General features: G+C 38.2%; 1 protein-coding gene and 1 gene segment (V, D, J or C); one reads left to right on the forward strand and one right to left on the reverse strand.

The window, feature by feature from the left end:
- Nucleotides 1-892: 892 nt before the first annotated feature.
- Nucleotides 893-1645, reverse strand: LOC120739706. The segment is given in 2 exon segments: nucleotides 893-1467; nucleotides 1573-1645. Coding segments are annotated over 2 exon segments (360 nt in total).
- Nucleotides 1646-6770: 5125 nt separating this feature from the next.
- zgc:101744 (uncharacterized protein LOC541409 homolog) lies at nucleotides 6771-14807 on the forward strand. 3 transcript variants are annotated; one of them, XM_040041578.1, is made up of 6 exons: nucleotides 6771-6977; nucleotides 7070-7202; nucleotides 11228-11321; nucleotides 13121-13259; nucleotides 13755-13945; nucleotides 14149-14807. In XM_040041578.1, exons 1-6 carry the CDS (start codon nucleotides 6786-6788, stop codon nucleotides 14153-14155), a joined length of 756 nt encoding a protein of 251 aa, XP_039897512.1. In that variant the 5' UTR covers nucleotides 6771-6785; the 3' UTR covers nucleotides 14156-14807. The 3 variants fall into 3 exon arrangements, with proteins under 3 accessions (XP_039897512.1, XP_039897511.1, XP_039897513.1); XM_040041577.1 differs by having other exon boundaries at nucleotides 13755-13923; XM_040041579.1 differs by having other exon boundaries at nucleotides 6860-6973; nucleotides 13755-13923.
- The last annotated feature ends 2221 nt before the right edge of the window (nucleotides 14808-17028 follow it).

The raw sequence follows: 17028 nt of genomic DNA on the forward strand, positions 1-17028 counted from the left end.
TGCAACATTCTCTGACTGGAAGAAATTTGTTTTAAACCTATTTAAACCTATTTTCTGCACATTCCAGCACATAAAATATATATATTTTTTGTGTTTACACTCACTCTTTCAAATAGATGCAAGTAAAACACAGCAGAAAATAAATAAAGTCAAAGACTAGCGGTCCTGTTGCTCTATTTTCACCTGTAAAGCAGGAGTGGTGTAGGCGGAGGTTTGCCCTGGTGCAGGTGTGCCGCAGCGGTCAGTGGAAGAATCCGCAAGTTTCTCTGTGAATTTCCCATTACTTTGTAGCGCACTCGGTGCTTGCTTGGAAGTTTAGGGGTTTTTTTCGCTGTAAAAAGAAGTTTTCTTCCCACGCACAACGGACACTAATGTTTTTGTCACTTTTTATGGAATCAAACTTAAAGTAAGGTCAGTACTTCCACGCCTTAAACGCTGCACGCTCATACTCTCTCCCGCAGTCGATCCATTGTTGATCTGCACACAGCTGTTGTCACGAACGCCGCACTTGCTTACGTCACTGTCATGAGACATTCTTGCAAAAAAAATCACGGTTTTAGTAACGCAGTAACGCAGCGTTCCTACGGGAAAGTAACGGTAATCTAATTACGGTTTTTGCAATAGTAATCCCTTACTTTACTCGTTACTTGAAAAAAGTAATCGGATTATAGTAACGCGTTACTTGTAACGCGTTACTGCCCATCTCTGATAATAAGGAATGTAACTTACAGCATGAAATAAAAGTACAATAAAACACTGTGTTTGTATTTACTTAGTTTTGCAATAGAGCTTTTATGTTTAATTATTAAACCTTATGCTGCATTGTGAATCTCATACTTTTGCGCAACAGAGTTAAAGATAAAGCTTAACATGTTCATTATATTATAATTACAATAGCGATAGGGGAAAATTATGGGGATGTAATATTTTTTTCTATCAATGCATCCATCGCAGCAGCCATGTTTTAGAAAAGATAAAATTAAATGATATACATTTTTATGTTAAAACTTCTTATTATAAACTTTTATTTTGTGTATGTGTTTGATGACTCTATTGTTGTGTTCAGTGGACCGGTTATTCTCATCACAGTCTCTTCACTGCACTCTGCACCTGCAGCCTTCACTCAGACTGAAGGAGGTTTTTGTGCAGCTCTAAATCACTGTGCGCATACTCCACCAGTATGCACACCCATACAGTAATAATCTCCAGCATCTTCAGCCTGAAACCCACTGATGGTTAAAGTGTACTGAGAACCAGATCTACTGCCACTGAATCGAGACGGAGTTCCTGAGGAGCGAGTTGATGCTTGATATATAAGAAGTTTGGGAGGCTGTCCAGGTTTCTGAAGGTACCAACTGAGATCAGCACCAATATCTGAACTTCCTGTGGCGCTGATGGTCACGGTCCCACCAAGACTGACAGGTTTGGATTTATCAGCCTGAGTAAGAAATTTATTGGCCAAGGAATCTGAAATGATAAACAAAAAAAAAAACCTTGATAATCACCAGCGAAGATTACGATAAAACTAAAACATTTAAATGAAAAAGTTAATAAATGTTTAGAAATTCTCACCTTGCATTAGAAAACCCAACACGAGAGTCAGAGTTGCTATCAACATCATCTTGATGCAGTTTTCAGTGTGAGTGCATGAAAACAGTTCAGACTCTCATTGACAGGAGAACTTAAACTCCAAAGATCAGTGATGCATAAAATCATGCAAAATGCATTTGGGCACATCTGTCCCTGTGAAACTGAGAGAGGCGGGAGTAAGATAACTCTGCATATCCCTGTGGACTGAATATGCAGAAATGTGACTTCCCACTTCCATGCCTGTGGCTTTCTTATCTTTGCAAGATTACCCAAGGAAGCCAAGGAAGGTCTTTTCAACCATAGATAGTCGCAGACTGCCCTCTGCTGACAATCCAAATTCACAACAACTCTTGGTAAATGTCCATGATCATGTGTATCAGTTAATCTTGGTGCTTCATCCGTGACGTTAGAAACACTGCAGAGACCAAGATTGTATTGCAACAACAGTGTTCCAAGCTTTAAATGTTCATGTATGAGTTTTCAGTGGCTCCTAGATTACCATCAGTCATTAATATCATGTCAAAATCCCAGTATTACATCTCATTCTATAAACCAAATTTAATGAGTCAAGAAACTGGTTTGGTAAAACCTTTCTGCAAAACTCTGAACATCTTCTCTTGCAGCCAAACACATTTTTTGTAGTTTTCCCATTGTGATGTATAATGATAACCACTGAAGGCAGAATTTCAACACAGCTTATCAATCATTATTGATAACCATTATTTCTTGAACAAACATCTCTAAAATTGTTGCATTTTGTTGCTACTGATGTGATGAAACTAATGTGAGTGAGTTCAGAGTAAAGGCAAATCTGAGCTGAAGGTGGATCCAGAAATAGATGGAAACCATTTGAAAGAAATGATGAAGATGAAGACGGAGACAAAGATCAGGAACAGCAATTTCAAATGAAATTTTTGTAACCGTGTTGGACTATATTTTTGCACATGCAATGAAAACCCATATGAACAGAATTCAAAAAAGCACTGGCCATTTTATTAAGTACACTGGATGCCACAGCATAACACAAATATCTCAAGACACAATGATGGCAGCTACTCACTGTATTTAGGCACGTAGTCATGTTCAAGATGGTCTGCTGAACTTCAAACTGAGCAGCAGTTAAATCAGGTGATTTAAGTGACTTTGAATTTGACACAGTTGTTTGTGCCAGCTGTTTGTTCTGTTTCCCACAAAGAAATTTCTAGGGTTTACAGACAATCATCTTATGATCTGAAAAAGAGAAAATGCCCAAGGAAGGCAGTATCAATGTGTTTGTTTTCTTTATTTGCATGTTTTTTTGGGAGTTTTTTGATACCAGAGTTCAAAGGAGAATAGGATAGGAAAGCAACAATAATTCAAATAATCATTCATTACAACTAAGTAATGCGGAAGCGATCCTTCAAACCTTGAACCAGATAGACTGCAGCAGTGGAAGGCCACACAGGATGCATCTCCTGTCAGGTAAGAACAGGAAACAAACTATAATTCACCAAAACTAAACAAAATAGGATTGGAAAATGTTTGCTGGTATAATAAGTCTCGATTTCTCCTGTGATATTCGGATAGTTTGGTCAGAATTTGACATACACACATGAAAGCACAGATCCACACTGGCTTGTATCAACAGTTCAACCAGTGCCAGTGATGTACAATAATGATACGCGTGATATTTTCTTGGCATATGTTGGTCCCCACATCTTTATTATTTTTGTAGAACTAAAACAAGCAGACCTGTGTTACAATTTGTGAAAACTGTTCTTTTATTTACATTTTGTGAAGTATTTGAAATGGTGTGTAATGAATCTGTTATTATTTTTGGCTGGTTATTTGTATTATCTAATGACTGTTTTACAGTTTCTCTCTTAAAGCAGTTCTCAAAAGTGTAATGCAGATTTTTAAGCTCCTCATTCAAATTTCCTCTTCAGTCACATCCCAAAGTTGCTCTACTCGACTGAGATGTGATGACTGAAGGTATCATGAAGTACTGTGTGCCAGGCAGTGGACCCAAATGCAGGACTCGCCCGACAGACTTTATTAGCTGGCAAATGGCAGACTTAATAAAGAGCTAGGTCTTCTGCTGCTGTAGCCCATCTGTGCCATGTGCGTTCATAGGTCTTCTTTTGCATACCTTGTTTGTAACAAATGCCTATTTGAGGTGCTGTTGCCTTCCTATCAGGTCAAGGTACTCATTCTCCTATGACCATGAGATGAACAAGGTATTTTCACCCGTTACCGCTCACTGACACTTTCTGTTTTTCAAACCATTCTCTGTATTGGATTAACGAGCAGTTTAGAAAGATCTGAGTTATATGTCCTGAACAATATTTGTTTTGTACTTTGGTTGTTTGCTGTAAGGTTTTGTCTACTCAGATTGCTGTGACTCAGCTTGTAAGCACACAGAAATCGATGGGTGAGGTGTTTTTTGTTACACAAATGTAAAGCTGCGAGGCTGCAGGCAGTGGCTACTTCCACTGTTACAATAATTATTTTCTTTTATAAAAAAACACGACTGGTTTTATTATATAAAAATTTCAAACGCTTTTTAAAAGTTTACTTTACTGCAACAGCTTATTGCAGGTTTTTAATATATCCTGGTTGCCAACATTGAAATCACAAGATTTCAATGTTGCATAAACACCCTTTTTCCTAAGAATCAAGACCTGCCTAGACAAGTACACTCTACATACAACTTTTATTGTCATAAGCTACTGGAATCAAGAGTCAACACTGAGATATTAAAGTTGTTCTCAATCACTTTGGTGTAATTCTCACATCAGGAGCATCACTTTTACCATTCTTAATGCAGTTTTCAAAACAGTTAAGGCATTTTAACTGACTCATCCTTGCAAAAGGCTAGTACATCACTTCATCTCTGTGATTACTGAATAAAAACCTTGAAATGACACAATTATGCAACTATATGCATCAGAAAACACACAAAAAAAAATATACAAACTGAGAACATAGCACCAATTACTGTGTAGTCCAGTAAAGTCATGCTAGCAAGATTCAGCAACCACTTTATTAGGTACAACAGAGTACTTCGAGCTGAGAGGGAAACAGTGACCACTTGTTATAAACAAGGTATGCAAAAGAGCATCTCTGAACTAACAACACATCAGACCTTGATGCAGATGGGCTACAGCGTCAGATGACCACACTGGGTGTCACTCCTCTCGGCTAAGAACTTTAAACTGAGGCTACATTTTTCACCGAAATTGCGCAGTAGGAGACTGGGCGGGGGGCTGTATTCAAATGACCTCCCCAATCACCAGATCTCAGTCCAGAAGAGCACCTTTGCCACGTGGTCAAAGTTTGAATGAAAACGTGAGCGCAACTGTGTGATGTTATCATGCCAATATGAAGAAAAATCTCTAAGGAATGTTTCCAGCACCTTTTTGAATCTAATTCACAAAGAATTAAGGCAATGCTGAAGGCAAAAGGCGGTCCAGCCCAGCATTACCAAGATGTACCTAATAAATTGTTTGAAGAGTGCACATCTATGTAATATATGCTTATGTGTAATTAACATTCCTTTAATGTGCACTGGTGACACAAGAGTATGTGTTTCTTTTTGTTTCAATAAAACCTCTTCTGAGAAAATGTGTTTGTATTTGCTTTCAGTTGAAGGGCAACTTCACTGCTACCACTGACAGTGACTGGCCTTACTCTTTCTTACATTGCAAGAACTTTTTATACATGTATACAACTTTTTAGTATATTCTGGTTAGCAACAGAGAGACGTTTTCTGATAGAAATGTAAACACCTCATGCAGATTTCCCAGGTTTTTCTTAAAAATTCTTACCTGCCTGGACAAGTGTACTGTCCAAACAACAGTTAAAGTCATAGGCCGCTACGATCGAGAATTAGCACGTTTATTAGCAGTGTTGGGGAGTAACGGAATACATGTATTGCCGTTACGTATTTAAAATACAAAATATGAGTAACTGTATTCCGTTACAGTTACCGTTTAAAAAGGTGGTATTTAGAATACAGTTACTTTGTTGAAATAAATGGATTACACAGCGGTATTTTCCTGTTTCATATTGTCGCGGGTCAGGACTGTTTGGGTTTTGTTTGACAGCTGTGATGTTCTGTTGTTCCAGGCGGCAGCGTTACGGTTGCCATGGTTACAGGGTGACGCTTGCCCTCTCTGCGACTGTGTGTTTCCTGGGTGAGAGAGGCCTTTTTGTTGTTGTTGTTGTTGTTGTTGTTGTGCTAAGCTGAATGCTACAGGCATAGCCCTAAAGAATGTGGGCAGTGTAGTCCGTGCTGCAGGGAGAATGGACTGCCATACCCGTTATGTGTCTGTGAGCGCGAGGAGGGAGAAAAAGGAGAGTGGAAAAGTAGAGTTGTCATTGAGCAGAAACGGGAGCTGGAAGCATGTAAATATAATAATAACCACTGCAGCCAAAAAGAGTGCCTGACGAGCCCAGTTGTAAGTAAGCTATTAAGACTCGACTGTACACCGTGTTTGTGTTTTCCTCCGAAACAATAAGTTCTGTTGGAGCAGCCTTTCAACGCCATTCTCTGTCTCTCGCTAGCAAAGTTGACCCAGACAACAAAGTAAAGCTAGTTTTCAGCTATGAGCCCGACACAAACCCGACATATTAGCCAGAGGTCCCTTTACTACGGTTCGGAGCCGCGGACCTTCAGTAATAGTAATAAATCACACAGCAATAGTACAGTCATGTAGTTGTAAAAAGCATGATAATATATTAAGTAATCCAAAGTATTCAGAATACGTTTCTCTCATTGAGTAACGTAACGGAATACGTTACAAAATACATTTTGGGGCATGTATTTTGTAATCTGTAGTGGAATACATTTTAAAAGTAACCTTCCCAACACTGTTTATTAGTGTGCATGGATACACACTGATAAAACTTAGTAAACAGTCAAGCCTTGCAAGTCAAATATTAAATTCATCCGGTGTAACTGCAGAAGTGGATGTGTGGGGAAATTAAAGCATTTTAAGGATGATAGCGGCCCAACAGACTTCTTTTTTTTATTAGTAAAATTAACATATAAACAAAATGCACCATATATTACACATTCAGAGAATAAACATTCCTTACATATTAGCAACTTTCATACATAGGAAAAAGAAAATATAAAGATGGGGTCACATGATTTAACAGATTATTAACTCACTAACGGCCCAACAGACTAGCAATGTTTCCTGGACCTCCAAATGACTGAGCTTCTTCAAACGTGGGCAGCACAAACCGTTTATTTCATCAACTTTAGCGGCCAGCTTTTGTCAGTCGAGCTTTGTGATTGGTCAGACACATCCAGGCTCCTCCCCTCTGCCACCACAGCCCGGTGGAGTCATCGGACACCCTCACAGCGGCAAGTTTTTGGGCAAGTTATCAAGCAAAGGTTAGTAAGTAAACCGCCCGTTTTCTTGTAAACTCCTCGAATTTGGGGTCATGTAACATTTGTTTTGTCTTCTGTACGGTTTTGTTTCGGTCGCAGGCTCGGGAAGGCCCGAAAATGAGTCACTTTAAGGAGCGCTTCGTGACTCTGCTCCATGAGAAGAACTTTGTGACTGATCAGTTGGCAACACTGGAGCAAAAAACGGGAGTGAAGAGAGAGTATATCGCCTTGGGTATGTTAACAGCTCACGAGAATAAACGAACAGCTAGCTACACAAATGTACTTTATAACACTGGAGGTGTTTATTAACTTTTGCTTGAGAGTTACCCCTCTCCTCCAATACTTGGCACAATCTTCGTGTTAAACAAGTATGCCAACGTTAGCTTTTTAGCTGGTAAGCTGTCACTCAAACGGAAACTGGCACACAGTTGTGGTTGCAGTGTTCGTGAGTAGTAGATGTTTCATATCCTCCCTCTCTCTGTTAGCTTGCTCATTTTATTTCTCTCTCATGCAAGAATACCAAAGTTCATCCAGCTCAGGCCCTAATGCTTCACTACTGCGTTTGACCTGGTTTAAAAGTACAAACACACACACCTATATGTACACACACAAATCTATTTCGAAGCGTTGCTGCTGAATGAACTGCTTCTAATATTCGAGATCCACCACCAGCTGATCTCAAGGGTATTTTTATCATGTCCTGAAATACCCAGGGTCAGAAATGGAGGGAGATTCTAGGATGACTGGTTATACAGCTGCAAACAGATCCACTCCTTTATTGCAAACAGCGCCCCATACTCCTTAGCTGTTGGGAGTTTTGTTTTGACGCTACTTTGTAGTCAGTTTGCACAGTTAAAGTCAATAAATGTCAGACACCTCAGGCAAGGTTGTGCTTAGGATGCCACTCAGCTACAGGAAACACCAGGGTGACCTACATTCAAACTCACTGTCTTTACTCTCAATTGATCAAAAACGGTTGTCTGTTCATGGCAGAACAATGGCATGCCTTCAGGATAACCAATTTCAAGGTCGCAAAGGATGAGAATCTTTAGTACTGTATGTGAAGTGCGTTGTTTGAATACTACATACTAAAACCTGAATACAGGCAAAGATAAGAAGTTCTAACAAACAATACTCCAACATAAGTAAAAATGCAAAGATGACTTTAAAAAAGTACATTTGGTGACTAATGTTGATAATTGAAGGTTTAAAAATCTCTATCACCAATATTTCATCAGCAGATTTATTTTTATGTAACAAATACTACATATTTTGGGAAGGATCCTTCAAAAGAACTATGGCTTTTATATATGTGTATACATAAAACAAAACATGTCATACTTTTTCATTAATGTAAAAAAAAATAAAAAATTAGACACAACATTTCAGATCTATACACACGTGTAGCATAGAAAAGCCAAACGTTGCAATCGAATGAGATATTAAGCACAAGCTTTTTTTGTAGACTTTTTTGGGTTTTACTGGAAGTGGTTAACCATTAAACACGTGGCAGTAAGCCTTAGTAAGAACCATGTTGGGCATGCCTGCTGTTGTTGTATGGGCTTATATTTTTTTATATATATATGGGCTTATATTTATTTATATATATATATATATATATATATATATATATATATATATATATATACACACATACAAAAAGCCAGTAGTATAAGTAAGGCGATTTTGTACTCAAGTTGATGTTGAACACAGTCTATCTCAAGTACTTCAGAATGATTCCAGTTACACAGTTGCTCTCAAAAGATTGATAAAACAACCGCTTGCACAGACAGTTGCTGTCAGTCAGTCTTTCTGTTTTAGATCTACATGCAAGTACATCCATGTTTTGTTTTGTTTTCCCACACCCTCCAGCAGACTGAATTGCAAAACAAATACTCTGGACTGTATGTAAACACTTCTACCTGTCTCTACCCTATAATTAATTAATAGAACCGTACAGAGCAGCCAAATTATACCATGCCCTGTCCTGTTTGCAGAAATATCTGCTTAGCATCTGGCCAATTTGTAAGTGCCGTTATAATGCTTACTTGATATTACGTCCACATTTTGGGGTAAAAATGTGTTGTACACTGAAAAACACTTGAGTACAATAAATTCTTTTCTGATTGCTCACTTTAATGTACTGGACTTCACTTTGATCTGAGCTAGTTCAAGAACCAAGCTTTGCAACTGTGTGCTGTTTAGCTGAGAAACATCTCAAGTTCATGCTGACTCCTGCAACACTCTGAAGTGTGAATACTAATGTGCTGACTGGAGTAGAGATGCCTCAAGTCAGCTGTGTGCAGCCAGTTGACTGGGTATTAGTAGTTGTGCATAAACTTCATGTTTTTAAAGCCAACTTCCACCCCTCACCCACTGTACTCATAACAATGGGTCTTTGTCATCATTTGAAATTAAGTCAAACTGGATTTTTAGCTGACCTTCAAAAATTATGTAAAAAATATTTTTGAGTCATTCATCACAAGATCACACATCTATGTAATGACTTCTGTGCACATTTTCAGTTGTTCCACAACAAAGATGTTAATGAATATAGATACACAATCATTGTCCAAGAGAACTCCATGAGTTTCTTTGTCCTATTATTTACTGCTATAATAAAAATGAAGCAGTTGTGGTTTCATTATTTATCCAGTTTCTTAACTACTACATTTCAGGGTTATGAAGTAATGACTCTATGTAAGCTGTCAAAATCTAGTGGGGGAAAAAAGCATTTTCTTTATTGCTGGCACATTGGTTTGAAAATTACCATATGCTGTTAGTGCTTTGTGCTGCAGCTGGTGTGTTTATTTACACTGGCCATTGTCTGTAACCTAGCCTGGGGTCTTCGCTGTCAACCGGTTCTTCCAGTTTGGTCTTCATTAGGGAGAGAGAGAGACAGAGGGCGTGAGCTGGATAGGCTGGGATCAGCACAGATATTTGTATATGAGCTGTGACAAACAAATGAGATGTAAAGAGCAGGCAATGGTTACAACAGGATCATATGCTTTTAGTGCTTTTGATAATGTATGACCTTTTATATTAGCTGAATTTAAATGAACAGTTGAGTTTTGCATAAATTTTAATAGTATATTGAAGTACTGACATCTACAGTACCTTGGAGATTACACAATATTTGTTTTTGTTCTGTTTTACATCAACTCGCAACGGAGTCACCTTAGTTACATTTTATACTGACTCTCTGTGTGTTAATCAACTCTGCATTGCTTGAAACTCCACCTGACTCTGAAAGCTACCACCCGTTCATCCCCGCAGAGATCCGTAGCAGGGATATAGTATTATTAATGTATTTAGTAAGCAGTAACTGGGCTACAAGCAGTGTCCCAATATTCCTCGTTTGTTTTCTTGACAATTTTGTGGTAGCAAATATTTTTATGATTAAAAATATTGCAAGTGCACATATAAATATGTTACAGGAATGAGAGGTGACCCCACTTGGCTTGTTTTTTCAGGTTTACATGAATAGAGACTCAGTGTTAAAAAAGCTGAAGAAATATTAATGGGAAAATCTTGAGTATGTGACAGAAATTGGTAGGTAAACCTTTGCATGCTAAACTGTAGTGTGTATCTGCTGTTTGTTAATTGAATTCAAAGTTACCATTTGGCAGTTCTGTAGTATTTCTGGTTTTTCAGTTACATGTTTATTATCTTTATTCATGGATATATCATGCCTTAATGCTGTGTTCTAGACCATATTATATTATCCATATACCGTATTTACTTTTTAGCATGGCAGAGAGTAATTTCGTGCCAGTCAATAAATAAGGAACTTGAGTCATTTCCACTCAAAGTCAGTCTGTTTCCTTAGACACAAAGTATACACACTCAATTGGGAAGTCATGTTTTTAAGATACTGATTGAATTGTAGTTTCACATACTACACACTATCATAAACATATTATTTTAAGTTGCATAAAACCTGTGGTGTTGTGGAGTCTATCATGCCTGAGGTGTGTAGGCTTGAAGTTTATACTTTCATGTGGCTTAATGAGCTTTGAAATGTATTTAAAAAAAATCCACTCTTGTTTTGGCTGCATTAATATCAGTGTTTGGTGTGTGTTCAGTGTTCCTCCTGATCCTGGTACTGTGTTTTCCTCATATCCTGCTGTGAGACACACAGTAATGTAGCTTGACATTAGAAGTGTTTGTAAAGTAACTGGATAACCTCACACTCCCCTCCCTGTCGCGCCGTCTGCTCTCAGCTCACTGCCGCCTCTCGTGTTTCTCTCTCTGCAGGATTCCTGAGTTTTGTTGCGATATATCTTCTGTTTGGATATGGAGCCTCACTACTCTGCAACCTGATTGGATTTGTCTATCCAGCATATTTCTCGTATGTATGACATCTGTTCAAAAAAATGTCCACTCTAATATATGAACACTTCTTTTAGAATCCAAAGTTCAATGTCAGCCCAACCCAAGACTGCTATTACTAATACTAATTATGGCTTTTTCAAGGTAGTCAGTCTGATAATACCAGTTTATATCTGTGTTACTGATGTGTTTTAGTGGCATGCTGCATTGTTAATCATTAAATATCCTTGATAAGACTAGTGCTTTACCTGCCGTTACATGAAAAAAAGAACATGACAAAAGTCTATTTTGCCTCTTGTATTTAACAGACTTTTAGAGATTGCTGACCATTTCCTATTCTTTCAATGTTATTATGAAAAGTGTTACACCCCAGCCCAGGGAAAACTGGCGTGCAACATAAGAAAAATAAAAATAAGGAGAAATGCCCCCACACTCCCTGCTCTTAAGGAAAAATGGCTTCTCACGCCTACTAAGCTGCTGCAGTGAGAAAAAGTATCGACAACTATTTACATCTATATACGACAACTATTTACAACACGGAGGAGATCGCGACCTTGACAAACTGAAACACAGGGCTTAAATTTTTATTTAGAAAAGCATTTGATTAATTTCTTCTTATGCTGTTTTTATAGTTTTATTGTTTTACATTGTTTTATTTACTGTTATATTGTTTTTATATTCCCATTTTCTGTGTTGTAAAGCACTTTGTGATTTTTATGAATCACATAAAATGAACACACTGAGATAAGACAGACCTTCAAAGTAAAACAGGAAACACATAACAGTCACGCCTACAACAAAACACTGACAACATCGAATCGTAACATTTCCCCCCACCCAAAAATCAAACATTTAACCCCAAATGAAATGTTTGATTCATGACCAGCACATAAGGCACCGGTTGCTGTTCTGCAGGCAACGCTGATGGCTGGGTTAGATTAAATAAGTGTAAACATGCATTGCTTGCATGCTTGTGTCTATGTTGAAGCATGTATGGGGCATTGTAATTTCTTTACTTCTTACTGGCTGTAAAATTAGGTTTTTCTATCTGATTTTCTTTCCTACAGGATTGTTTCTTTGTGTAACTCAAGCTCAATAAGACAATAATGCGGGAAAAGAAAAAGCTTTACTAAAAAAAGGCTACATTGGAAAATAGGTTTGTCTAACTTTGCTAAAGAATTTATTTTTACATAGAAGAATTTTGGTGTGGGATGATACGGTGGGCAGTAACTCATTCAGTGTACATATTGGCATAAATTCTGATATTCATACTGTTGACCAACTTTCAGCTCACCAAATCACATCATGCATGTCACCATGAGACCACCTGTACTACAGCCACAAATGTTTGTAGAAACTAACAGAGCTGCATGTAAGAACGTAAATGTCTGATGGAGTTAAACAGTCTTTATCAGCTCTCTAATACAAAGTGATGTGAAGTGATTTGCACTGATGGGAGAGAAGCACAGATAATAGTTGAATTTGTGGTTTTCAAGTGGTCATCGTATGTACCTTCTGCTTCTGGCAGCATTCTGGACTAAATGAAGCTGCTTCCAGTAGTGAATTCATCTCCAGCTCTGTGTTTGGGAAAGGGCAACTTGAGACAGTGTCTCTAAATGTTTTGGGTTTTTTTCCCCTATAGTTCATGTAGCTTTGCAGAATATTGACCCTCTCCTTTCGTGAATTTCTTGTTGTACAGTGCTGCTAATTGTCACATTCGCATAATATCATCTTATCAGGTTTAGAGTTTAGACTTTTAATGTTAATGTACCATGGATGTCGTGACCTCATCAGTCTCTTGTTCTCCTCTCCATTCAGTATTAAGGCCATCGAGAGCAATATTAAGGAGGATGACACACAGTGGCTCACCTACTGGGTTGTTTACGGACTCTTCAGCGTTGTTGAGTTCTTCTCTGACATCTTCCTCTTCTGGTTCCCCTTTTACTATGCTGGCAAGGTAGGCTGACATTTTAATATGGTTTTTGTGGTTATTTTGTACATTATCACTGTATGCAGCTGACACTGGCCCAAGTCTGCTCACACTGTCATGCCATAGATAGTCATACTGTCTTGAATTACATAAGGGCAGATGGCTTTTCTTTTACAGTAGCCAACACCACCCTCTTGTGGATATTTTGTGTAACTGCTAAATAAAGAATGCACTATGCAGAAATGCTTTTACCAAAAAAAAACAAAAAACAATAATAATATGACATAATGGAAACAAAAAGCCACCATACTGATGAAACACTGTGGTCTTATTGTTATGACGATTTTGGCTCACCTTCATTAAAACACTATGTTTATATTGAAAACCTTAATCCCAGTATACATTTGTTGATTGAAGTTCAATCAACAAATGTATAACCCTTCATTATCGTTTCATTATATTATATTCATAAAATGTATAGCTCTCCCTTTTATTAAAACAGAAAATTTGCTCTTTTTACAGTGTTTGTTCCTCATATGGTGTATGGCTCCAGTAACGTGGAACGGCTCCGAAATCCTGTACAAGCGCGTGATCAGACCATTTTTTCTGAAACACCAGGCCACCATGGAGAGTATGGTCAGCGATCTGAGTGCCAAGGCTAAGAACATAACTGAGACCGTCACAAAGGAGGGTGAGCCCTTCACAGTGTACATGCAAGTACAGCCACGTTTATACTCTGCATGTATCGCAGCAACACATTAATACACCAGACAAACTTGTGCATGACCACACAGTTTCACACTGTCAGAATATATCCTCATATACAGCAGTCTTATATTTTTCATGTATTTTCTATAAAATATTATTGGTTGTTTTTTTTCTGTTCTGTTTTGTCCTTCCCTGTATTTTTCATCAGCTGTTAACCGGGCCCTCAACCACGAAAAGGACCAGTAAGAAACATGGGAAAGCTGAGTGACAGGAAATATGTGATTTCACTATTGGATTGTCCTACTCCTCCTTCTATGACACTCTGGTGACTGGTTTCCATCCTCTCTTCACATCATGGAAGTGTCACACTTCTAAAATAAATAAAGCCGTTTTTACTTCTACATCAGTTTACTCCTGTTGGTACTGCTAAGGCAATCGGTGAAACTGTGACCTGTTTTGTGAGCTTTTCTTTTTGTTTGTTTTAGTGTGACAAAATATGTTAACATAAAAGAAAAATACAGTTTTATACCTTCATGTACTCTGTGGGCATGTCGGCAGTGTTGTCTAACTGAGCCACCAGTGACAGAAAACCAAGGTTGAATAACAGTATAGTTATAAAAGCAGGTTACCCTAAGATGTGTTCTTTTTTTTCTCTTTTTTCTTTTAAATTGACAATCAAAACTGGAACACTTGGGTCATTGATGTCTTCTTGCTTTTACAAGCTTTATTTTTGTTTGTGCAAAGCAGAATTTAAAGCTTGTTATGAATGTTCTCAGTCTTTAACTTGACTTCTATGTTTTTTGATGTCTTAATTTATCACCTTGTAATGATGAAGCAATAAAACTGGACCCCTGCGTCTGTCTTTACTATCTGTTTCTTTGAGAATCCCTTTTCCAATCACTTCACATAGTGCCAAATGGGATTTTATTTGTTCTGGATTGCAACATTCACGCAACAGTGATTTTTATTTTTTATTTATTTTTTAGCAGAGGTAGTGAATCGAGGAAATTGTGCCACTGGATCTGTACCCTGTGAGGATTTTGGTCTTTACAGCAGTATATATCTTTTTTTAATATAGGTTTTTATCTGCAGTAATTTTAAAACTGGCGTATACCTACCTAAGATTTACACATGTTTACCAGTTTCTCATTTGTGTATAATAACTTATAGTGTAATTTCAGATCAGAGGTCACAGGAAATGTTATTTAATGTTTTTATTTTAGGGTTTGTTGCAGGGAAAATACCACTGTCACAGTCTTTTTATTGCTTGATCTTTTGACCTGTCCCCTGTAGTACATTTACCAGCTTTCAGATAGCCAAACCACCCACGCATTAATTTGTGTTTTCCTCTTTATTCACGCTTGAGGAGCTCTGAATGGGAGTTCCTTTGTGATTGTGCGCTGGATATAATTCTTTGGAAATGGTGGATGGAGCCAGTGCGGTGGCCACACTCCACCTCAGGGAGAAAGGAAGGAACCCTTCTGGAAATGGCTCCTGTGAAGATGTGCCTGTTGGGTGTTTTGTTGTTGTGTAGTCCCTCAGCCGATGGGTTATTGATTTAACAGAAATGGGACCCAGACACCGGTTATTGCACTTTGTTGCTGTGTGGTTTGAGAAAAGGCTTTTTATTGAGTGTGAGGGCTGTAATGGCTTAGGACAGTGGAAGAAGAGCTAAACGGAAGGAGACAAAGCATGTGCTGTACATTCACGAATCTTTCTCAACCACCTTTGTGTTTTCGCAAAAAAATCATAAATGTGAATTATTTGTCACGTAGCTCCAGTAGAAGGTTAAAGCTTTCGCTTACTGCTATACTAACTTACTCCTGTTTGCATTGCTGCATACAGGTAGAAAGTACTAATGAAAATGTGCCATAAATGTCAACATCTTCACACACTTGTAGGCAGGTCTGATTGTTTTGAAGTCTTGTTTTAGTTTTTTGGTTTGGTCTTGTCTTTTGTTTAAACCACCACCTCCTCCTCCCTGGTGTTTTCCTCATTATCTCCTCTCCCCAATCGATGCTGCTTGAAAGAACCACGCACGTATGGATCTGCTTCTCCCCGCTCTCCCAAAGCATCTGTAGTTCCCCTTCTTACCGACAGAGGGGGACAAAGACAAGACCTTGCAGATGGAGTTGGTGAGTCATACAGCGAGACCGTCACGTACAGACACCACAGCTCAAAACAAGGCTTGGTCTGACTTGGCCTTGGACCTATATTACCGTGAAGTAGATGTTTATTCACACTTAGCTATGATGCTACCTGACACTGTCAAGCGGATATTGACATGGGTTGATGATTTATCAAGACTTACTGTTATATCGATGCGTGTTTGTCATCACGTCATTCATTTTTCCATTCTCCACGCTCTGGTTAGCTTTGTATTATACACACCAGTCTACTGCATTCATACGTTCCCGGCGCTCTCCACGGTGCTGAAACACAAAGGGATCTCTGTCCGTGGTGCTGAAACGGCATCGAACACAGGATTTTCTTTTTCATTAAAATCTTTCCGTGTCACTTTAAATATATTTGATTCCATTACAGCTAGCTCTATAACATCACTGACTTAATATGCCAGCTTCACATACCTTTGCTCTAAGTGATACAGGACTGATTTGGATGTAATCTTTGCATAGCTTATGTTAAATGTTAGCTTATGTTAAGGATTCTTTGTGTCGATGCCAGCCGAATATTAAATGAAAACCCTGGCCTAATAAATCCAACGAGTCTGACATTTTTCATCTTGCAATTTCCATCTCAGGACTTCAGCAGTCTGCAGCTTTTCATTTATGCGGCCCCAAGTCAACGGGAAATGCCACAAGTCTGCCATGGCCCTGGGGATGTCTGAAGGCTACAATATATTTGTCTGTGGCTGAGACGTTTTGAAAGAAATGGGGCCCTTGTTGGTTTATATTTTTGACCATAAATTGCATTTCACCCATTAACTTAAATATGATTTGTTGCTTAGTGGTCACCAATGAGTCTGCCTCCAGCTATTAAAAATATATTATATGCATTGATCCATATGTATCTCTATGCAGTGATATATTCTTTATTCATATATTTCAGTGCAATTTCTTTCCATTTT

Source organism: Simochromis diagramma, unplaced genomic scaffold, assembly GCF_900408965.1.
Source record: "Simochromis diagramma unplaced genomic scaffold, fSimDia1.1 OVJJ01000304.1, whole genome shotgun sequence".
Classification (NCBI taxonomy): domain Eukaryota; kingdom Metazoa; phylum Chordata; class Actinopteri; order Cichliformes; family Cichlidae; genus Simochromis; species Simochromis diagramma.